Source organism: Crinia signifera, chromosome 4, assembly GCF_055691185.1.
Source record: "Crinia signifera chromosome 4, ASM5569118v1, whole genome shotgun sequence".
In the NCBI taxonomy this organism is placed as follows: Eukaryota; Metazoa; Chordata; class Amphibia; order Anura; family Myobatrachidae; genus Crinia; species Crinia signifera.
In genome coordinates, this window is record NC_139220.1 from 241,295,603 (window position 1) to 241,319,844 (window position 24,242).

General features: G+C 44.6%; 1 protein-coding gene across 1 annotated transcript; it reads left to right on the forward strand.

Annotated features, from left to right (window-relative positions):
• Window positions 1-1,646: 1,646 nt before the first annotated feature.
• On the forward strand, window positions 1,647-24,242 carry IDH2 (isocitrate dehydrogenase (NADP(+)) 2). The gene is made up of 11 exons (XM_083184140.1): window positions 1,647-1,855; window positions 9,317-9,408; window positions 14,696-14,861; window positions 17,067-17,227; window positions 17,303-17,446; window positions 17,932-18,068; window positions 19,313-19,464; window positions 21,954-22,066; window positions 22,658-22,755; window positions 23,704-23,799; window positions 23,889-24,242. Exons 1-11 carry the CDS (start codon window positions 1,747-1,749, stop codon window positions 23,974-23,976), a joined length of 1,356 nt encoding a protein of 451 aa, XP_083040266.1. The 5' UTR covers window positions 1,647-1,746; the 3' UTR covers window positions 23,977-24,242.

A 24,242-nucleotide genomic window follows, 5' to 3' on the forward strand; every position in this document is an offset into this window, starting at 1 on the left:
TGTGTATGTATATATATATATATATATATATATATATATATATATATATATATATATATATGATTGTCTAGTGCCTGTTTGTAACAGGAACACTGCCATCTGCTGGCGGCGAGTGAATCTACATCTCTTTCTCTTTCAGACATACAGAAACACAGAGACAACCACAAGGTAGCAGACTAGCTTTGAAACCTTTTGCTTCGAGTGGGCTTAGCTAGTATATAGATGACTATCGACAAATACCATAGAATAGCTAAAAACTATATCCCATTTATGCTAGATCACACTGGCTTTTATGCTGCACCAAGTATTCCCCTTATTCAATTTATATCTATCACAGTGTTCTGCAGATATGAATATTACCATTACACATTACATTTTCCTAACAGTTTACAATATTTCATACTGTGCTACATCCCCAACATGGATGTGGACTACAATAAGGGGGGCAAACAGGACCACACAGCCTAATTCTAACCATAATAAGAGGTGCATTCTAAATATAAGAACTGACAGTTTAAGCTGGAGTAAAAACTAATGTCTAGGATGACCACTAATGGTTGGCATTGACTAGGTCGACACCTGAAAATGGTCAACATACAATAGGTCAACATTGCGAGAAAGTCAACACAAGCTTATGGTCGGCAAGGTCAACACCAGTTTTTTAACGGTGTGTGTGTGTCTATGTCGACATGGATATGGTATAAGTGCATTACGCTTGCCAAGCTTTCGGTACGGTGCCTTGCTGTGTTAGGCACACTATTATATTCTCACTTTATGCCCACTGGGATAATAAAGTATGAACCAAGTTGGTCTACACTGAAAAAACATGAAAAACTTGTGTCGACCATGTCTACGTCGACCTAAAGCTTATGTTGACCTTCTGTCAATGCCAACCTATGGTATGTCAACCATTTCCAGGTATCGACCTAGCCACTGTTAGTGGTCGACCTAGACATGGTCTACCCAGGGACGCCCCTGAGACAATTGGCAGGGTCAGTCATTATGGCCATGTCAGTTTCCATCAATAGCTCCTTGGTTCTGCTCAGCCAGTCTCATTGTGGAAGCAGACTGTGACATTGAGAACAAGATTAACTTCTGTAGGAGTGACAGGAGTATACAGTGTAGGGAGGTGTGTTACCAGCCTGCAGGCCTCACACGCCTGCTGTACAGAGGACACAGCCCTCACCTTGGGAGCCTATTCCCCTGAGTGCAAGCCTCACCACCCACTGCCTTACAGAGACCCCTGAGTTCACATGCCAGGATGACCCATACCACCAGGAAGCATGCTGTGATCTGCTATTTACTCCCAGCAAACTGCAACGTGTCTGGAAAGGGAGCTCTTGTCCCCGGTGTAAGGCAGAGTGAGAGTGTAGACTCAGGAAATACCAAGAGCAAGATGCGTATGTGTGTATAGTACTGCTGCCGGCAGAGAGCGGTTGGAGGTGACTTTAGTGTACTTGTAGAGGCAGCGGCGCAGCACTGACGTAGCCTGTAGGTGGCGCTTGCACCCCCGGCCTGGGCCGCGCAGATAAAATTAATGAATGGAGAAGTACAACGAGGCTCGAGCTCGTGCTCCGGCTCCACGCTGGCCCCGCCCCCTCTTTGAGCTACTGCCGCGCGTGACGTCACCGAAACTATAAATTGCCGCGATGCTGACGTGTGCGCCCTTCACTACCAGCAGCCGCCGCTTTCACCGGCTCTCTTTAACCCGTCTGTGACTCCCGTCTCTCACTGTCCCACGGCGATATGGCTGGCTACCTCCGCGCAGTCACCTCTGTCTGCAAGTCCTCCGCTGTGGCCTTCGGCAAGAACCCCGGTGCCCTCGCCCCGGCCATCAGCCAGCAGCAGCGGAACTGTGAGTGCGCCCGCTGTGCGTCCTTCGGCGCTGTAATCTACGGGAACCTGAGGGTTTAACACCCTGCACCAACTCAAGGGGAGGGGAAGATGTGTCCAGTTCCATTCCGTGCTGGGACTTGTAGTTCTCCAGCAGCTGGGTAGTAGCCTCGTCTTGTGCATGCCGGTGCCCTGCAGTGTTCATGCTTTGCGTTGGTTCCCTTTATATGGGCATGTCTGTGCAGCTGCCGGTGCCTAATATATCTGCCCGGATCTGCTGCTGCCTCCCACAGCTCGCTGTGATGGAGGGGGCGGCCGGCGATGCACACACGGCGCTCTACGCTTCCTTTGTCCTCAGTGACCGGCCCCATCCCGTACAGCGCAGGATGTACGGTCCGCACTGGAGCCTGAGGACCGCACAGCCACTGACCGCAAGGTCACCCAGTAGCGTCTGACCTCTGTGGCCGCAGCCCAGGGGAGCTTAGCAAATGCATCATCCTCACATGCACTTGTACTGGATGGGGAGGGAGAGGCGCCGTTGCTGTCCCCGCCTATGCAGCAGCTGCTGGCATGGGCTCTTGGCCGCTGTGCTTGGGCTGCATTGGTAAAGTGCATTGCAGTAGCCCGATGCTCAGTGATGGGACAGCTGTAAGCCTATTGTGTAGGTCAGTGGATGTATCAACTGGTTGTGTGGGTGCTGGTAACCCCTTATTAGGACAGTGTACTCTAATCAATGCCAGTTTTATCTATTACTTACTAGGATACGCTGCTGGCAATGTAGTGCAGCTGCTTGTGTGCTTTTAGTAATGTAATACATTAGCTCAGTGGTTCCCAAACTGTGTGCCTAGGCACCCTGGGGTGCCTCGGGACACTTGCTGGGGTGCCTTGGGTTGGTGGACCAAGATCAATTCATATTATTTATGGTCAATGTACCAGGCAAAACTAGTGCTGGTGGCTGCCAATCAGAATATATGTGAACAAACAGGAGAAAATCCAGTCCCTCACCACATAACTGACATACACACAATGCACTTTTTTCCCCTGAATTTCTGGATAAGAAGCATTTGTCCTAGGGGTGCCTTGAAAATGTTTTGACGTTTTAGGGCGCCGTGATTCAAAAAAGTTTGGGAACCACTGCATTAGCTAGAACAAATGCTTATTGCCAGCTTAGCAATGTATTGCTTTGGATGTATGGTGGTTTATTGAGGGTTTTAAAGAAATAGTGCGAATGCATGAATGACCTATATTGTGCCTTGTATTGGGTTTGCATGCTGTGAGTTTTCTGTTTAGTATCCAACAAGAATGCTACAGCTGCATACTTCAGGCACGTGACCATACATACGTCAGATGGAAAATCTTCCAGGCAGCTCTATGCACTTAGCTGCTACTGAGAGCAGCCATTCCTTCTATAGCACTGCTCAATGCACATATTGCTGACTAAAACACAAGAATCTGCATGAGCACTGTCACTGTTGTGATTTAGGTACCCAGTTTATTGCAAAAGGGCCTCAACCATGATGGTGACAACACTTTGTGGCCAATGACAGCTCTGATTTTCCCTTGTGCCACATAGTTGTGCAGGAGCGTTATCAGTAGTACTGTAATCCAGCATGGTTTGGGGTTTGCAAGTGTAATTTCCCCCTTATACTGCTTTCAGACCTCAAATGTAGGGTCGCACCAGGACTTTGAAATGGTTCAGTCCTGGTGCGGTCCTTCATTTTGGTCTGTTCAGACCTCAGCAAACCGGCAATATTACAGCTTTGCTGATGTTGTCTGGGGTGTGTGGCGGAGCGTCATCAGGGGCAGGGGAGGAGGCAGAGCTTAGAGCTGGCGCTGCTTCAGGCACTGCCTCCTCCATTGGTGTGAACGGGAAATGGGTCGCTCAACACAAGTAGCCCGTTCAGACTGCAAAGCAGCACCGCAACAAACCGGTAAGAACCCTTTTTTTATCGGTTCGTATTGCCATGTTTCTACCGATTTGTGTGTACCATTTGAGCAACACTTATACCCCTTTCACATCACACCAATTACCGGGTCGAACGGGCAAGAAAACTGCATGAACCTGGTAAATTGGTACAATGTAAAAGGGGTATAAGTGTTGCTCAAATGGTACATAGGGATTTATTCTCGGTGAAGTGACAGAGAGAGCTCTCAGCCAATCAGAGAACGGCCGGTCATTTGACAGGTATTTTAAAAATCTAATAGCTGCCACTGCCTATTTATCACATTCCCGGCCAGGTCAGCCAGCAGCACTCGCCGCACCCGGCACCACGTCCCCTCCCGACTCCCCAAGGCGAGCGGGAGAATAGAAACCATCCTATTCAAAAGACCAGGCGGCCGCTGATTGGCTGAGTTCCCAGCCAATCAGCGGCCGCTCAGTCTTTTGAATAGGATTTCCTTCTATTCTCCCGCCGCGCCCCCGATCTCTACTCAGCATCTGCGCCGCGGTCCCCGCTCCCTGCCTGCCGCTACACCTTGTGCCTCTCCCCGGACCAGTCACTGCTCCTGCCGCTCCCCGGACAGGTACCCACTCTGGGAGTCAGGAGTCTGGGAGACAGGTACCCACAACCATCCGCTGCCTGCCGCTACACCTTGTGCCGCTCCCCGGACCAGTCCCTGCTCCTGCTGCTCCCCGGACAGGTACCCACTCCCAGCCTGCTCCTGATGCTCCCCCCCCCCCCAGACGACTGCACATGATTAATCTTAAGGCCCCCATACACTAGCCGATTTTGGTCAGATTTCAGCCAGATCAGTCGGATCTGGCCGAAATCGGACCAAAATCGGCTAGTTTTGATGTCTCCTCAGATCCGATGCGCGGTCCCGTGCGCATCGGATCTGCGTCGGGTGGTCGGACCTGCTGCACGTCCGACCACCCGACTTGGGACCTAGTGGGGCGGCGCGGCGGTGGAGGGAGCAGGGGGGGCTGGGGACGCTGCGGGGGACACAGGCGGCATAGAGCCGGGCAGGGGGAGCCGTCCGAGAGCTGTCAGTAATGAATAAAAAAAAAAAGCCCATACAATGAATGGGCGGCCTGTGATTGGCTGAGCGCTCTCTCAGCCAGTCAGCAATTGGCTGAGAGAGCGCTCAGCAGCCAATCACAGGCTGCCCATTCATTGTATGGGCTTTTTTTTTTTATTCATTACTGACAGCTCCCGGCCGGCTCCCCCTGCCCGGCTCTATGCCGCCTGTGTCCCCCGCAGCGTCCCCAGCCCCCCCTGCTCCCTCTACCGCCTCGCCGCACAGACGCTGTCCCCTGCAGCGTCCCCAGCAGCGGGGGACACAGACGTGTCCCCCGCAGCGTCCCCAGCCCCCCCTGCTCCCTCTACCGCCTCGCAGCACAGACGCTGTCCCCCGCAGCATCCCCAGCAGCGGGGGACACAGACGTGTCCCCCGCAGCGTCCCCAGCCCCTCCTGCTCCCCGGGTTTTTTACATGTGATAAATCGAGACGATTTATCACATGTAAAAAATGGCACATCAAGTGCCAATCTAATCAAGCTCCCCCGGGGAGCAGCCGGGGAAGCTCAGGGGGAAGTCGGGGGCGACTTGTCCTAAGGACAAGTCGCCCTAGTGTATAGGGGCCTTTATGTGCAGACCGTCCGACATCTGGATCTGATCCGATGCGCACGGGACCGCGCATCGGATCAGATCAGATGTCATACCCTACGCAATTTGGCCAATTTCACCCGATTTCTCGGTCCAATCCTCCAGAATCGGGTGAAATCGTGGCCAAATCGCGTAGTGTATGGGGGCCTTAACAGTTCTCTAGTCTTATGGGCTGATTTGATTAATGTTCATGCTGTAGCCATACAGAATTGGGTGGTATTTAATGCCGCTGGCAAGGGGGTTTCTGCAGCGAGGGTGGCTTGTTTTTCGGGGATGATTGCCGAAAACAAGCCATCCTTACCATTTAACACCTTTGCCGGCCACTTGCCCTACTCAATGTTCCGGATTCCCCCAAACTGCAAGGGTCACTGCTAATGCAGCAAGCCCACTGCATGTAGCGGCGACCCTTGCTGTTTTGACAGCTGCACTCATTGTTTAAACCCAGCTAGGTGAAACCGCTAGTGCAGGAGGGTTCAGTTGAATAGTGAAGTTATAGGCACTGCTCGCCATGGAGATTTAATATACCCCAATGTGTATCTGTGCAGGTTTCCAGCAATAACGGTACAGAAGGAGCATTATCTGAAGCTGCAGGTCGTACAGTGTTGTAGCTATCCATTCCAAATTATAGATTGTATTCATAGCTACTTTAGGTTTTAGCTTTGCAGTCTTAGGATTGCTGTTCTGCAAGTTCTTAACAGTTTGCATGATATTGCTGAGGCAACCGCCAGCATAAACATAGGGAGCTACACAGGACACTGTACAGGCTGACTTGCTGTCAGTGGTTCTTGGAAGAATGTGCAACTTCCAGTGAAAAGAATGATCTTGCACCATGACAGAATTCTTACCAGCTGCCATTATTTCTTTGACCATACTGTCATTATTTCTTTGACCATACTGTTTGAAAATCTTGTTAAACTGTGTACTAGATTTGTCTCGCATTGTTCTGCTGCATACTGTCCAATGGCACTTGCTGCGTTCTTGCAGATTTGAAGCTGCTTATAGATTTACACAGCTGTTCAGGCCTCACTTATGGGACTTACACAAGCAGTGATTTAGGGGCATTTGAGATTGCTTAAATGCCCCTACATCGTTCTGTGTAAGGGCCATAGTTACTCTGCTTATTGAGGTGTTTCCAGAAACTGCAAGGACATGTAGGTTATAGAGTTCAGATTGATCTAGTGAGGCCTAGCTAGAACGAGTCCTTGGAAAGTGCATTCTCAAGGTTGATGTAGAGGTCAGATGAGCAGCTTCTTGCCGCCTGGAATGCTGTTCGATTGATTTTGAATAAATGTTTTATATTCCAGCCATCAGTTCTGCAATAACCTACTTGATTCATATTTTGGTTTGTTGAACAATAATTGGTGACTGTTAATTGTCAAAGGAATCTCCTAGTTTGCAGTGTAAATAAGCTTAATGGCACAGTTTGTGAGCCTGCTGTATCTGCACGCAAGTCTTGTGCTGCCAAAGTTGGCTATTTTTATCTGGGATTGTGGAACTCTCAGTGGTGTGATCTGGTTACATATGATGTTCTATGCAGCTGCATTATGACTGCTTTCTATGAAACTGATGGGTTTTAGGTTATTTAAATTTGTTTAAGGCTTAGGAAAATATTTTCGGTAAAGACTAGAGTACATAAAATAGTGCAATTTAATAGGTCTACATATAATTTTTACAAACATTAGCTTTTTCTTACTGTCTGTGGCATTCAGACAGTAACAGTCTGTACTTGTTCGAACTTGGGCCTTAATGTAGTGGTTCCCAAACTGGGCTGGGACACTTCTATGGGTTCCTCCAGTTGGTTGTCCATGCCCAAATTCACATTTGTTATGGTCCATGTGATCGGCAAAACCAGGTCTGATGGCTGCAATAAGTGGACAAACATAAGCAAATAGTCTCTTACTACATAATTGAGCTTAAAGGCCTGTACATACTGGGGATTTTGAGATAAAAGCAGGTTAGTTTTAACTGCTTTCAGCTGGAAAGCCACCCAGTGTGTATGGTGAGTACTGATGCACGCTCCCCAATGTTCTCCGGCCACCACTGTTCAGCTGTTTGAATTACCAGCAGATGAGCAACGGGGGGGATGGCTTTCCATAGTGCCCTGCTCTGGTTCTGTGATTTAAAAGCGTGGGAGCCACTGCCTTAACATAATCACCGCAATTCCTTGTACTGAGGGAACAATGCACTTGTTAGATGCCCATTTGCAGTAGTGTAGGGACTGTCTTATGTGTTGCACCCAGGAGTGCTGGTGACCTTGTCTCCATTTTTAATCCGGTGGCTGCATGTTATAGGCTGTGTTTTCAGAATGATAGTTTGTTGCTGATTGGATGGAGGCTTATAACTTGATCATCCTTGCATTTGTTTTGGAGCCTTAATACCTTCTACATACTTGGCCATCTGCCCCACTGTCATATACTGTATGCATGGAATGATATTCACCTTGGCATAATATAGCCTCTATCCTGCCCTCCCGATGACATCAGGGACACTAGGAGCTTCACCTTGCAAATGCAGGGTCACTACAAAAAGCAGTGTTTTCTGGAATCTACGTAAGGTCTCCTTACCCTACTGCTTGGTGTGAAATAGGCTGCAGGTATTGCAGGTCTGTGTCAGGCATACTTCTAAATGTAACCTCAATGTTTTTGCTTAAACTAAGACAATGTGCAATGCCCTCACTACCTTGTTAACACAGTAAATCAAGACCACCACGTTTATTTACTGTATCAACAAGGTAGGAAATGCACCTTTCTAGGTGTTGTCTTTTATGGTCTAGTTACTTTATCCAATATGAGCTAATGACTTGGACACGGCAAGCTCAGGTTTTTTTCAGTTGCCAAATCTTTACTGTGGTCTTACTGCCACTCCTTGCAGTGAAAGTGTGGATACCAATAGAATTAAGCAATAATTACCCTTGCAGTACTTGGTGTCCAGATCTTTTACTGGTTTGCTGACTGCCTGACTTTTCTAGCGAAAGGTTGAGGGAAAATGCACATGTATGGTAAAGTCCACACACGTACATTATTTAAGTTTGTGTAGGTCCAGTAAAGTACTGTAGGAGCAGCTTAGTTGCTGGCCCCCCACTACTAACCACAGACTAGATAGCTTTGCTTGGAGACAAAGGGCAAGCCGTGTCCATATGTATGGGAGCACAGTGCCCAAAGCATCTCTACGCACAGGCTTTTCACTGCTTGATCAATACAGCCCATACTAGTTTTCTAAGGTTGTTTTTGGAGGTGAGCACATTGTGGGTCAGAATGACGTAATACTCAGTAGACTAATGATGGCCACACATCAGACCAACTTTCCTCCAACCATCCAACTAGTTGGATGGAATAAAAATCTGCTACTGGATAGGAGCAAATGTTATTTGTAATTAAGTTATTTGTTTCCCTAATTGGAAAATGGACAACTGTCACTCAGACAATGTACTGTTGGACTTATTTGATTTAAACAATTTCACTGAATGTTTTTCTCCATTCTCCTGTGTTTGAGAAAATTGCTTATTGCCATTTGCCCCATACAGTATGAGATTTTCAGTCAAACCAACCAGTTGGATGGTTGGTGGAAAATTGGTCTGTGCGTGTCCTTACTTAAGTTACTGCATGCACACACTATTTTGACTTGCAATATGCGATGCACGGGAGTGCACATTGCAAGCCAAAAGAAACATGGTGAATGTGAACTGCATGTGATTCCTTTTGAATGGAAAAGTTCAACACATCTGACCATGGTGTTGTGTGGGCACCTTAAGATAAGCCGTTGTGTGTACAGAATGTCTACGAAGTCCTCTTATTCAGACACCAGGCCATTTTCTTATCAATAACGTCCATGGCTACCTTTTGTCTAGACTCAATAGTTGATCAGTTTTTCTACCTACAGATGCTGATAAACGTATCAAGGTGGCCAACCCAGTGGTGGAAATGGATGGTGATGAGATGACGCGTATCATCTGGGAGTTCATTAAGGAAAAGGTGATTAGCAATTCTGGTAGAGATGCAAATATGGGTATGTGTATTTTTTTTGTATAACATCAACATAGTTGGCCCATGCTGGGTACACAGTGTCTAATATATCGGGTGTTCGATTAAATGGGTGATATGTCGCTGGACCATTGGCCAGTGTGTACCAGCAATATATATCTTTAAACATTCAGACATATCACGTCAGCTGTGCAACACAGGAGCTTGGCATGAGGAGAGGCACCCAAGTTGTGACGTTATCGTGCAGTGGGAGTGTATAGATAACACACTGCCTGAATAGTTGTGCATTATGATATACCCTGTATGGTGAAACTAGTACTGCTTAAGAGCGGCGATAGCTAAGGCAGATAATGGTAGACGTGATAGTAAAATAGTAAGAATAGCAGTGACGTTAGCAGTAACATAGTAGATGGTGATGCAGCGAATCATGTAAAGGCACAGCCCAGAAATGTAGCTAGCAGGCAGCATTTGGAAGGACAGCAGAAGGAGTCTTAAGAGGAATAAGGGGTCTTAGAGCTGTGGGCACTGATGTGTTTGAGCTTGTCTCACCAGCTAGCAGCAGAGTGGTTTGTGCAGCCACTGTGGTAAGAGGGCCTTCCAAGATGGTGGGTCTATCAGTGTGGAGTGCAGTTGCATGGTCAACAGGGGGCAATAGCAGGCAGTATTTATTTCCAGTTTCTTATATAGCACAGCATATTCCGTTGTGGGTTACAATTGTAGATATTAACTTGGCTGCACTGGTGGTTTCGGCAGCAGGAGAGCAGTATGCTTTCAGCAAGATGGCATCTGTTCATGCAACAATCTCCCAGTGCCAGGGGAGTCGAGATATGTTGCATGTGCTTCAAACCACTTGGGCAGGCTGCATTGTTATGATAGGTAAGGGCACCACAAGTGTAAGTTATTGGATGGCACCTAAAACTGGCTTCCAGCATATTTGGCAGGCACTGTTTTGTGTACCAGTCCCCCGTGACACTGTGCTGGTGCAGGGTTGGGTTCAGGATGCTGGTGATCTGAATACAGCAGCATCCTGGCATGCAGAATACAGACACCTTCTGCCACTATCCCCGCCATGCCTACAAACTAACCCTAACGTTATCCCTCCCACAAGAACTGTATTATGTTAGGAATATTTCGGTGGAGAACGCGAATATATGTATTCTTAAATAGGAGCGCATACAGACTTGATAACTTTGATTTTTAGCATTCACTAATGTATAGTGTAAAAAATACCATGAACAAATAGATCAATAATACTTTTTAATGAACTGGTAATTTGCTAGTAGTAGAGCACAACCGTCATAAACCTTAAAATTGGCTTTCGATTAATGAGTTTATAATGCTCTGATAATAACCAGTGGAAGAAAGTTGAAGGTGTAAGCAATACTTTGCTGTGGTTTTATTGACCAGTCATGCTTACCATCCTCCTTATGAATATTTAATTCAGCTCACCAATCGGTGTCAAGAAGCTAAGGCCTAGCGCTGCTGTATGTGGCAGTGCCCTGGCAATATGTTAGCAGCCAGAAGTAGTACTAACCCCAGCTGGGGTACAGAACTAGAGCTCCAATGCCATGAGTGACTGTTGGGAAAGATGAAAGTCCCATTCCTCTGGGGCCTCGCATCAGCATGCCAATGCAGAGTGCTATGTGGGAGGGAGAATGTGGCAATAATGTTTGGATCTCCAATCTCTTGATTTGCAGAAATAACGAGGGAAGGGTGTAGCCCCTATTGTCTGACTAGTTTATCTGCTGTCCAAGTGTAGTAGTTTCATCTGAAAAGTGCGACCATTGTCTTCTCTTCCTGTACACTACACGCCCCTCGTAAACACTATTGTGAAATGTTGTTCATGTCAACAGTACATTTGGAACAAGTATTGGCTGATGTACTGAGGCTCAAGCTGACATTATTGGGCCATAAGGGTCAGATTGCTTCACAAGAATGCTGTAAATGCAGAGCATATTAACACGAGTGGTACTAAATTGTAGTGTTTACAAGTACATACAACAATGTGCATATTGGTGTATGTACTTGTAAAGTTGGATGTAGTCCAAAATTATTTCAGGGGTAAATTTCTTGGTCCAGGAGTCACAAATTTCTCCCCAACCCTCAAGGAGACAGAGGTGTTTGTGTTTACAACTCCGTTTACAAATAGTGGAGTTAAGCAGATCACCCTGATACCAAACTCCTGCTATTCCTTCAGAGAGTTGTGGCTACTGCCATTTATTTACATTGTATTCCCTCTACAGCAAAGAATGTGTTCCATTTTGGTTTTTGAAAGGGAAAAAAACGGTACTCTTTACCTAGCACGGCGCCCACGATTTTGATCGTGGGCATCGCAGGTAAAAAAATCGCGGCCATTGAATGCACTAAAAATCGGGTGCGACGCGATGCCTGCGATTTCCCATAGGGATCAATGTTAAATTTCTCAATTGACCCGATTTTACTGTTCAATGCCTCAATGGACCCGATTTTTCCATAGGAAACAATGTTAAATGGCCCACAGAGGCCAAATAGCCACCCTGAAGTGTGAAATGGCCCCCACAATTGTTAACGCCACCCCACGATCAACGTCAACCCGAAGCGTGGCGAGGGGCGGCGGTACGCGTCCTACGACCTTTTCATACCCCCACTATCCACGTCGGCGTGGAGTTGAGAACAGAATAGTGTGGCGAGCGCAGCGAGCCACCGAGCCTGAAGCGTGGCGAGCGCAGCGAGCCCCGCGAAGGGACGCGGATACCTTCACAGGTAAACGCGTCCCTTCGCGGGCTTCACAGGTATCCGCGTCCCCTCGCGGGGCTCACTGCGCTCGTCACGCTTCGGGCTCGGTTGCTCGCTGCGCTCGCCACACTATTCTATTCTCAACTCCACGCCGACGTGGATAGTGGGGGTATGAAAAGGTCGTAGGACGCGTACCGCCGCCCCTCGTGGGCTCGCTGCGCTCGCCACGCTTCGGGTTCACGTTGATCGTGGGGTGGCATTAACAATTGTGGGGGCCATTTCACACTTTAGGGTGGCTATTTGGCCTCTGTGGGCCATTTAACATTGTTTCCTATGGAAAAATCGGGTCAATTGAGGCATTGAACAGAAAAATCGGGTCAATTGAGAAATTTAACATTGTTCCCTATGGGAAATCGCGGGCATCGCGTCGGTCGCGTTGCACCCGATTTTTAAGTGCATTCAATGGCCGCGATGGGCGCCGTGCTAGGTAAAGAGTACCAAAAAAACAAGTGATTACATAGTAAATGTGACATAAGGTGCTTTAATAACACTGTAGGAAGATAGTCTATTGTATTACAAGTTGTAAGTGCTGTATTGTGTACTGAACGGGATCTGGTTATGCCAGAAATGTTAACATAACAAAGTTTGAGTCTTCACCTGCAGAGACTGCTGGGTTTAGAAAAGCACATTTGGTTCCCCAGCACATGTGATATTGTTAACAGACTTAAATCTACATAATATAATTCAGAGAAAGTCCATAAGTTTAAACAAAATTAAGTGTTATGGCCAGATGTACTAAGCTTGAAAAGTGATAAAATTGAGTGATAAACCACCAGCTCGTAACTGCCATGTCACAGGCTGTGTTTGAAAAATGACAGGTAGGAGCTGATTGTCTGGTGGTTTATCACTCCATTTTATTACTTCAGTATTAAGAAGCAGGAGCTATGTACAGAAGGTGGTAGACTGCAGGGTTTGGCAGAGTTAGGGCTAAGGTTAGACACTAGGAAGCGGGTTATGGGTTAGTCATTGCTGCTGAAAGTACCTGTAGCTGGTCCCTGAATACACCACTGAATCGGGTAAGCTGCTGTTAGACCACCAGAAATGTTTTAGCCACATGGTAATGTTGACTCAATCAGTATTGCTATGCAACTATAGGCCCTCTGCTTGCACCCTCCGGAGCAGAAATAAGACCTAACTAGTGCAGTGGTGTTTGCGTTTTTTTTTCAGAAACATAAACAATGTAGCAGGGGGGTACAGAAAGGTAGCAAAAAAAAAAAAAAATAATATAAAGAAAAGGAGGGGGGGGGGAGGTATGGGGGATACATTACATAATAAATGTCATTGTCTCACTGAGTACAACAGGTCAGAGTAATACACCAAGATTGTAGTCTGCATCCATATTAGCCGGAAAACATCGCTAGACACGATAACAGGAAGCTACTGGGAGTTTAGTACTGATAGGTCTGGAGTGCTGCTGTGCATGATCGGGTGGTCTGTCCCTGGTGTTTGCGGTTTTATGTGCATGATCAATATAGGATAAGACACTTTGCAAAAAAGGCAGTTCACAGCAACTAAACTGCATCATGAATGGCAATTAAATCGGGGGATTATATTTGCCACAACTAAATCCCAATTAATTTGTCCAGGCACTCCTCCCTGCAATTTAACATTACATTCAATTGTTTCTCCCCCAATCTTTCCAACGCTCTCCATGATACACATGTTACAGCTCACTGGGCAGTTTATATTGTCTATTGTAATATGTTCAGGTCTTCCGTAAAAAAAATTAAATGGTTACCTCTGCATATGTTTTTGCTGCCAGAGGTGTAAAGCCAGGCAATCGTGCAGATGGTCAGGGTGATTTCCTTTCGCCCTGGTTCTTAGCAGGTTGCCGGTCCACATTAAGATATAATGGAAAAACATCTTATACAGTCTTTCACTGCACTGCAATAGGTGACGCATAATATCTTCTGATTAGCCAAGCAGCACAGTTGCCCCAAATGTTGTACGTGACCTGCGGCAGTAGGCATACACATTAATCATGTACAGTATGTCATCTAGTTATGCTCACATCACTGTTCCCATCCTACATTTGTCTCGATCATGAGTTTGCTATAAATCTGTTTAGTACTTGACCAGGTTTATTCTGTATAGATCTAGTTATAAGCAGTATTGAGTCGCTGGTCATAAATTATGCAAAGGTTGAGAATAGTCTAAAACTTTGCTTTGTATAAAGAAAAATGTAGATGAAATGGCTAAAACTAGGCCAACTGTAAGCATTGCCTGTCCCAAATAATTGACAATTTAAATGTAGTCTGATCAGCAGTTTAAAGACTAGAAAGACTGTCAGCAGCTAATTCTCCAGCAGAGCAGTGACCTGTTTAAAGTGGAACTTTGTATTCTGACAATGGTCCTTGGTAGCTGACTTGATGTAATTATACTCTCTATATTCTAGTAATGTGGATGCAAAGACATAACTTGTAGTCATTGGTCTGGGTGTTGAAATCTTGTGAGTGATTTTGTGAATGTGTTTTTCTGACCAAATGTTTCTTTTCTTTTGTAGTTGATCTTGTCTAATGTCGATGTTGAGCTGAAATATTACGATCTCGGGCTTCCATATCGTGACCAAACCAATGACCAGGTCACCATAGATTCTGCTCTGGCTACACAGAAGTACAATGTTGCTGTGAAATGTGCCACAATTACTCCCGATGAGCAGCGAGTAGAAGGTAGTGTACCCTTACTAGAGATGTACATGTGACGGGGATGTGTTCATATAAACTGTAGTGTCAATAAAGGGACTTGCTGCTTCAAATCTGAATTCAAAACCTTAAATTGCTATGAATCCTCCAAGCAACTTCATCATCCCAGCCCCCTCACCCAATATAGGCCTCTGTGAAGCTAGGCATGCTACCGTCAGTCCAGTTACTTTCCACCTTGTGGCCTGGGCTCGTAGAATTGTGCACAACCCTATGGTAGAACTAAAATGTACAAGTCTAGCAGTACTATAATGGGAACATACAGCTGCACTTGTTCTGCAATGAAGTTGCAGGTAATTGGCATGACACACTAGACTCTGGCATAATAAAATCCTCTAATCCATTTCTTGATGGGCTTCACTGCATTGTTCCTGTAAGTCATGGGTCTTCAAACTGTAGCCCTCCAGATGTTGTGAAACTACATGTTCCAGCCTGCATTGCCACATTTTTTTCCTAGAAGAGCATGCCAAAACTGGCAGGGCATGCTGGGACATGTAGTTCCCCAACATCTGGAGGGCCACAGTTTGAAGACCCATGCAGTGTAAGTCAATGAGGGTTTAACTTTTTTATAAAATAAAGCAATGCCACCTTGTGGTTGATACAGATGTCGACATGCTAAAAAGCTTCTCTTGGCAAACCAGGTCTTGTGAGGCATTTTTAGCCGATATTTGAGGATCTCGCCTCAATGTTGGCACTATAAGGGAGAATCACAATATCAAAATTTGACTAGGACTCACGCAGAGACTTATGACACTTTATGTATATGTAATTGAATCTGTACACGAAGGGCCTTATTCTAGTTCACTCTTTCTGACAAAATCCTTCTTAGATGGACAAAACCATGTGCACTGGAGGTGGGGCAGATGTAAAATGTGCAGAGAGAATTAGATTTGGGTGAGTTTTTTTTTATTTTTTTTTAATTTCTGTGCAGGGTAAATACTGGCTGCTTTATTTTTACACTGCAATATAGATCTCACTTAAGTAAAACCCCACCCAAATCTAATTCACTCTTCACAAGTAACATCTGCCCCACCTGCAGTGCACATGGTTTTGTCCATCTAAGAAGGCTTTTGTCAGAGTGAACTAGAATAAGGCCCTAAGTGCTACAATGTGTTCTGCTCAGTATAGACTGTTACACACAATGTACAAGGGTCATATATCAAACTAATCCCGTCTCCTCATGCATCCTAGCCGCGTTGCGATTAAGACTCTTTTGGGAAATAGACGCCAGGCCTTAGCAGACATGCTCACGCACCTGGCTATATGTATGAGGACACATCTATATCTTTCTCCCAGTGAAAGTACTTGTTACTACTGTAGGATTGTTCTGGTCAGGGTGCTGCCCCTGAGGGCACATTTTATTTTGAAGGGCAAAATGTTAGGTCTTTGCTGAAGCTGATATAAAGCTTTGTACTTGTGTAGTTTCACGGCGCCACTTATGTAGTCAGAGTAGTGTCCCTGTCAGCATCAGCATTGTGTTCCCGCAGCCAGTGTAGTCAGCTTGTGTCTGCTACTGTGTACATTCGCACCTAACTGGAGCTTACGCAGTGTGGTCACTGCATATTACATTGTGTGGGAACCATTGACCATTTTTAACCTACCTGACATGACCGGTGTGAATGTGTTCCTGAAACACCCCCACTATCCACGTCGGCCCGAAGCGCGGTGAGCCCCGCAGTATGCGTCCCCCCGACCTGTTCATACCCCCACTATACACGTCAGCGTGGAGTTTGTTATAGAATGTGGCGAGCCACTGAGCCCAAAGCATGGCGAGCGGACGCGGATTAGGTGATGTGTATTCAGTGTCCCCTCGACACACTTTATAAAATAAACTCCACGCCAAGGATGCCTAAGGTATTATAGGCCGCTGACAAACATATGGCAGGTCGCTTGTCATTGTCTGTTTTTAACCATGCTGCAAGTTTAGATACTTTCTCCTGGTTGCTAAACATTCCTTCATATAGTGGGATGATGAAGATGAACGCAGTCATTCCTATGGTATATACTGTAACCATTCCTCTAAGTGCATTTCTCATCCTGATGCATCCTCTAACATGGTCTGCATATAGGACTTGCTGTACTTCAGAAGATGACTTTAGAATACAAAAGTGTTAACCTTAGAAGGTCTTCTAACCTAGCATTGTCCTATCGTAACCAGTGTCTATTGTTCCTTAGAGTTTAAGCTGAAGAAGATGTGGAAGAGTCCTAATGGAACAATCAGGAATATCTTGGGTGGAACTGTTTTCCGTGAGCCAATTATTTGTAAGAACATTCCACGCCTGGTTCCTGGATGGACACAGGCAATTACCATTGGCAGACACGCACATGGTGACCAGGTAAGCTCAGTAATTATGGTATAATCTGTCACATGTTATGCAGCCATTGTTCTCAATAGCGTCACTTTGTTTTAGTACAAAGCCACCGATTTCGTCGTGGACAAGGCCGGAAAATTCAAGATGGTGTTTACACCTGCTGATGGGACGACCGCTAAGGAATGGGAAGTGTATGACTTCCCAGCGGGAGGTGTTGGCATGGGAATGTACAACACAGACGAGGTATGTGTGGAATTGCTGTTATACAATCACAAGCTTTAACATTAAAGGCATACTGCAGTTCTCCCTTAATTTTCAGTAGATATTACCCATAGAATGCAGCTTATTTTGTGGGAAGCGGTGCTAAATTACATGATTTATAGAACACATATTTTTGAAGAGATGGGAAGTCTACGGAACAGTTTATACTCCCTATAGATTGTCAACTTGCGAGCAGGACCCTTCTACCTATAACTGTTTGTAAATACCCAGTTTTTTGTATCACGATTTCCAATTGTAAAATTAATGGAATTTGCTGCGATATATAAGAAGCTTTAAATACTCTTAAGGACTGCAGCTAGATATGCCTGAGGCTTGAATACATACAAGTGATATACTAGTATACACCAACAAGCCTATATAGCATAAAATGGTGCATGTGGTAAAAGGAAGGCTCTCGTGTCTAATCTGAATATTCAGCTCTGATGGTTGCCTATTTGTTCTTGTAGTCTATTACTGGGTTTGCACACAGCTGTTTCCAGTATGCTATTCAGAAGAAATGGCCCCTCTACATGAGTACAAAGAACACCATCTTGAAAGCTTATGATGGCCGATTCAAGGACATCTTCCAGGAGATCTTTGAGCAGTAGGTGTTTTTTGTTTTTTTGAACACCAAAAATTTCCCAGGTAGTCCTGGCTATTGGGGATAATTGAATTACCCCCAGTGTTTAATAAGCTGCAGTCAATTGCCGCTGCTAATTGGTGTAAAATATATATTGTCTGTGCTTAACATCTTACATTTAAGGGGCATACATACAGGGAAATTTCATCCCCATTTCTAAGCAATCTGTCGAGATTGCTTAGAAATGTCGCTCTGTGTCTATTCCCTTCCGCGATGACTATGCGCTGTCCCGTGAATTGCTATCACCTTCAGGGAAAACCAGTGCTTGCTGAGTTTTGCCTATAAACAATGGGCAAAGCCCTGTTCAGCACAGTAGCCCTGCTCATGAGGTGTGCATTGTCTGAACGTCCTGACAGTCAGAATCCTGGCTGGTCTTACTGGCTTCCCACACTAATTTGGCAGTGCAGATTCAATGTTCATTTGTTGGAAAGTCGTGCCTCGGCAAAAACGGCTGCAGATTTGGCAATCCACGGAAGTTTCCCACAAAACTGTTTCGTATTTAAAAGGAAGAAACAGAAAGCCTTCACTGCTGTGAGAAACCGCAGCATTGAATATGCGAGTGCCTATATTTCACCCTGTGTGAAATATCGGCACAAATTGAATACGTCCTTAGGATGGGATGCACTCACTAAAATGCGGTTAAAACTAGTTTTACCGCATTTTGGTATGCCGGAAAACCAGCATGCCTCTTTGCTTCTTACTGTGACCTGCCATCACCGAGCACCCCCCTCCCTCACCTCTCCGGGCAGCCTCCTGCTGTGCTGGCCGGACCAGGGAACTCCTCCCCCCTAGCCCAATACATGCCCTTCCAGGTGCAGAGGCGGTGGCTGCAGTAGCTGGATAGGAGGAGGGAGGACCTGCTAACCCTCCACTGGCTGCTTAGCAAATGGCAGCTCTTACAGCAGAGCTGTCCTTTGCGATACTAATTGCATATGTTAAAGCATATGCGATTATTATCTCTGCAGAGGGGGGTGAAGTGGGGTTGCGGGTGTTGGTGCATCCCCCCGGACTGTTAGAAATCTAGACAGTACTCTGATGCCTGTGTTGGATACTGTAGTCAGCATTTGTACAACTCCATAATGCACATGTTTTGTGAAGCATGTTGGACAGCCTTTGTTAAGTTTGTACTAGGGTACTTGAAGCGTGTGAGGGCCAAAGAACGAATCCTTACATTAAAGCCATAAACTGATAACTGTCTTTATTTCTAGGAAGTACAAGCCAGACTTTGACAAGCTGAAGATCTGGTATGAGCACCGGCTCATTGATGACATGGTAGCACAGGTTCTAAAGTCTAACGGAGGCTTTGTTTGGGCTACAAAGAACTATGATGGAGATGTGCAGTCTGATATTCTTGCTCAAGGTAGGTTGTGCGGAATAGTTATTTCTGAACATAAGATTTTGCTTGTAGCGTTGATGTTATTTGAGATCTTGCCACCCAATGTAGGTGGTGCTGGGTGCAAGCCATCTGCATTTACTTAATAGATCACAAAGCTGCTAAATGGCACACTGACTGCTCACACCAGTATTTGTATAGTGGCACATGGGAACTCCCTGCACCTCCCACATTGGAAAATTAACCGGCTACCTGGTATCTATACAACATTTTAGTTTATGGACAAACGTATTTCAACCTAAAGTTCACTTTTACAGGACCTGTTAGAGCAGTGATGGCTAACCTTGACTCTCCAGCTGTTAAACTACACATCCCAGCATGCCCTGCTACAGGTTTAGCATGGCCAAATAGTAAAACTGTAGCAGGGTATGCTGGGATGTGTAATTCAACAGCTGGAGTGTCAAGGTTAGCCATCACTGTTGGAGGGTTTTGTCTAGATGTTAAATCCCCATTTGAATGTATTTACTTAAATTCCACTAGGAGCTAAATTATGTTTATTGGTTGTACTCCTGGATGTGTTTTCCAATAAATGTTTATCCAACCTTAATTTAAATGTATTGTCTGCCAAAAATCACTTCTTGAAATGTTCCATACTTTGACTGCCTTGACCACAAAAAAGCCTTTCCTTCGCAGGGTACTTAATCTCTCCTCCAGCCTGGTCTTAGTCTCCGACCTCAAAGTAAATAGCCTTTCTGGCTGTTCGTTATGTGGTTTCCTGATATATTTGTACATGTGAAGCATGTCTCCCCTTATTCTTTTTCCATTTTAAGAATTCCTAATTTGGCTAATCTGTTCTCATATCTTAATTGAATCCTACCCTTTTATTAGCTTGGTTGCCCTTCTCTGGACTATTTACATTTCTAGAACATACTTTCTTTTTAGTTAGGAGCCCAGAATTGTACTTTACATTCTAGATGAGGTCTAACCAGTGCATTGTACAGTGACATAATTGAGTCCCTAGCTTCCATGCCCCCTTTTATATAGGATAGTATCATGTTAACCTTATTGCCTGCTACATGACACCAAGCCTCAGTTGTCGGTTTGGACTCCTAGGTACTTTTCCAGATCTGATTTACGCCATTCTACCCCATTTAGACTGTAAAGTAGCACACTGGTAATGTCTCCCAAGATACATAACCTTACATTTATCAACATTAAAAATCATTTTCCTTTTTTCCGCCCACTCATCTAGTTTAAATCCTTCTATAGTGTAGAGACATCCTTGTCTGTTCTAATCAACCTGCATAGTTTTGTCATCTGCAAAGATGCATACTTTGCTTAGTATTCCCCTCACTATATAATTTATGAATGTTAAAAAGTGGTATCCAACCTGAAAATGCATTTTATCACCACTGTCTTGCAGCCAGTTTCTTACCCAAATCCTGTTTTATTGATAAATCTCATATGTGGCACAGTAGTATCAAAGGCTTTTGCAAAGTCCAGGTAGACAGTTTCTACAACATATCCCATATTTATGTTCTTGCTGACTTGTAAAAACCTATTAGGTTAGTTTGGCACACATTTTTTACAAACATTTTTTACAAACCCATGCTTATTTCTACTGATTATACTATGCCCATGTAAAGTCAGAATACATCCCTTGAAATACACAAATATTTTCACCACAATTGATAAGCGCAGATGCCTAAAATTTGCTGGGTCATCTATTTCCTTTTTTGAATATTAGTACTATTTCTGCTTTTCTCCAGTCCTTTGGCACCATAACAGATGAAAATGATGTATCAAAAATGTACTGCAGATTTGCTAACTCGAGCCACATTTGGGGGCTGAGCATGGATCTTACATTTGCTGTTAAATCAGGGATGCTGGCAGTCAGAATACAGACACGGGCTTCCCATTGGGAATACCAACAGGGAAGCTTACAATGAAGCATGGATCACTCCATGTATGTATGCCCCCTGGCAACGGTGATGCATAGTCTGACAAGTTGCGGTCACCTGACTAGATCTTGACTGCATGCAGTCACAATCTAGTCATTGCCGGTGTTGCATGCTTAAGCACGACGCTCAGCACAGGCTCCCCCATCACCCTGTGTTTACAGGGATTATCCCTCCCTCCTATAACCCAAATCTTTCCCATTTTCCCCCTCAATCCCTAGCTCTTAAAGATATTCAGAATTATGTTTTTATATCAGAAACAGAAATCATATATTGAAGTACTCAACACCTACAGAAATGTAAACACGCGAAGTCGCTTTGAATTATGAATTTGTAGCAAAGACTTATAAGTGACTCCATGTTTTTATTTTTGTGCGTTAGGAACGGGTGTCACTTTCAGTGACTGGTATTCTGATATTCATGTAAAGTTTGGATAAATGTTGGTGGTGGTCATAAGGAACTCTATTCATATTCTCATCTATGAAATTGTAAGGTTTCCCAACATGTGGTATTCTCATCCAGAGGAGTGGTTTAATGTGGATCACTTATGGTTTTCAGGATTTGGTTCCCTGGGATTAATGAGCTCCGTCCTGGTGTGTCCTGATGGAAAAACCATTGAGGCAGAAGCTGCTCATGGAACAGTTACTCGTCATTATCGGGAGCATCAGAAGGTGTGACTTTTTTTTCTCCCTGCATCACCCATACACCTGTTTTACTTGTTTAGTGGGACTGAAATCTGTTAGTCTTTCCAAAGGGAAGCATGCTGTTGACATAATATACACATAATGTACACACATGGATAAAGCACTTGAAGGGACTAGTCCAGACCACATAGTTAGTTATATGTAGAGGATACAATGGGAAGTCATTTCTGTTGCCTTATATCCTTGATGGCTAACCTTGACACTCCAGCTGTTGAAGTACACATCCCAGCAGGCTCTGCTTCAGTTTTGCTCTTTGGCCATTCTAAATCTGATGCGGAGCATGCTGGGATGTGTAGTTCAACAGCTGGAGTGTCAAGGTTAGCAATCAAGGCCTTATATAGTCTGGATACTTTCATTTAATAATCTATGGCTTATGAATCAGGGAAAGTGATTATTGAACATTAACCTTTTTTGGATTTGATGCCGTTGCTGTTCGGAAGGTTGTAGTCACTTTGACATCTGATTTACTATTAATACAAAGTCTTAGCAAACAATATACTTTCTTGTTGTGATCACTTCATTCTTAAAGATAAATCTGACCCTTTTCTCCACCCTAAGGGTCGCCCCACAAGTACTAATCCTATTGCCAGCATCTTTGCGTGGACACGAGGCTTGGAACACAGAGGAAAACTTGATGGAAACCAGGACCTTATTGAGTAAGTCTTGTCAGAGTAATGTTTATATAAAATAAATGGCACTTAACCTGTTCAGGGTTATTGCCACATACATGTATGCTTTACTTTGATTTTAAAACTTATTATAAAGCTTTTTGAACCTTGAAAATATATATCTATATCTCTATCTAAATGGTAAATCGATATAAAGGTTGAGATTGACTAGTTATTGAATATCATGGAGACGGAAGATACTAAATTGGTTCTTCGTGCTGAACGTGCTAGTCAGTGTCTGCTTTAGCCTATCAGAAGGGACAGCCTAATTTTTGGGGGGCCACATCTAAAGGCAATGTGACAATTCTTTGTTGGAAAAATGTTCATAAAGATGTTAACTTGTGTTTCTGGCAGCACCACACAGCATGCAAATCTCCATGCCTATACACACTGGTAGGCATTTGCATGTATTCCATGTCCCCTCACGTGGCTCGCCACGGGCTCGTATTTCGCGTCCCCACGTGGGGCTCTCTTCGCTCGCCACACTATCTAGAATCATCTCCACGCCGATGTGGATAGTGGGGGTATGAAAAGGTCGGAGGAGGTGTACCGCTGCGCTTGCCACGTTACAGGTTGTCGATAGTGGGGGTCGCGTGGACAATGGGGGGGCATTTAACATTGTATGCAACCATCAGGGTGCTTGTACAATTAAAAATTGCATGCCATTTGCTGGCATTCGATGCAATATTTAATTGTACATTTTGCCTTTCACACGAAAATCGCATCGCATACCCTATTTAGTGGTATGCGATGGGCGCCATGATAATACTCAAATACTGTACTAGACTCACTCCTTACATTTGAGAAAAATGCAACGATTTAGGGTCTATATAGTATAGAATCCTTTCATACTAATTTTTATTAAACAGATAAAAAAAGTATTGTACAAAGCTCAATCTGTATTGTATTTCAATTGGTTTTCTTTTTTTACCTCAGTTTTTCCTTAAGACTAGAGAAGGTTTGTGTAGAGACTGTGGAAAGTGGTGTAATGACAAAGGATTTGGCTGGCTGCATCCATGGAGGTTTCAGCAAGTAAGTGGTGGTTACTCTTTAATTCATGCATTTATGTAAACAGTGATGAAATTGCAGACCTGAAACTTTTTTTTTTTTTTCCCTGTTAGTGTCCGCCTTAATGAGCATTACATAAACACGACAGACTTCCTGGATGCTATTAAGAACAATCTTGACAAATCTCTGGGGAAGAAATGAAGTTGCACTAGTTGAATGGCTAGACCGTTTTTACCTCATTTTTAACCTTTGAATATAGGAAGTCACCTTTGTGGCTCTGGAACAAACTTTTTAACCCGTCTAATGCTGGTTGTATTTTTAAACACCATAAACTGCTGCAGAATTGGGACAGGTTTGATCACCCGTCTAGCGCTGGAACTTTGTTTATTGCACCTCCTGTATTTGTCATCTTACCTTGATGGTGCGATGTATAGCAAATAAACATTCACAAACTCTTCTCCTTTTAA

Bases quoted from the DNA above. Each gene is read 5' to 3' on its own strand.
- IDH2 (XM_083184140.1), top strand. From the start codon at position 1,747: ATGGCTGGCTACCTCCGCGCAGTCACCTCTGTCTGCAAGTCCTCCGCT. The intron at 18,069-19,312 runs GTAGGTGTTTTT...CTTTATTTCTAG, and splicing joins TTCCAGGAGATCTTTGAGCA to GAAGTACAAGCCAGACTTTG. The intron at 22,067-22,657 runs GTGTGACTTTTT...CTCCACCCTAAG, and splicing joins ATTATCGGGAGCATCAGAAG to GGTCGCCCCACAAGTACTAA.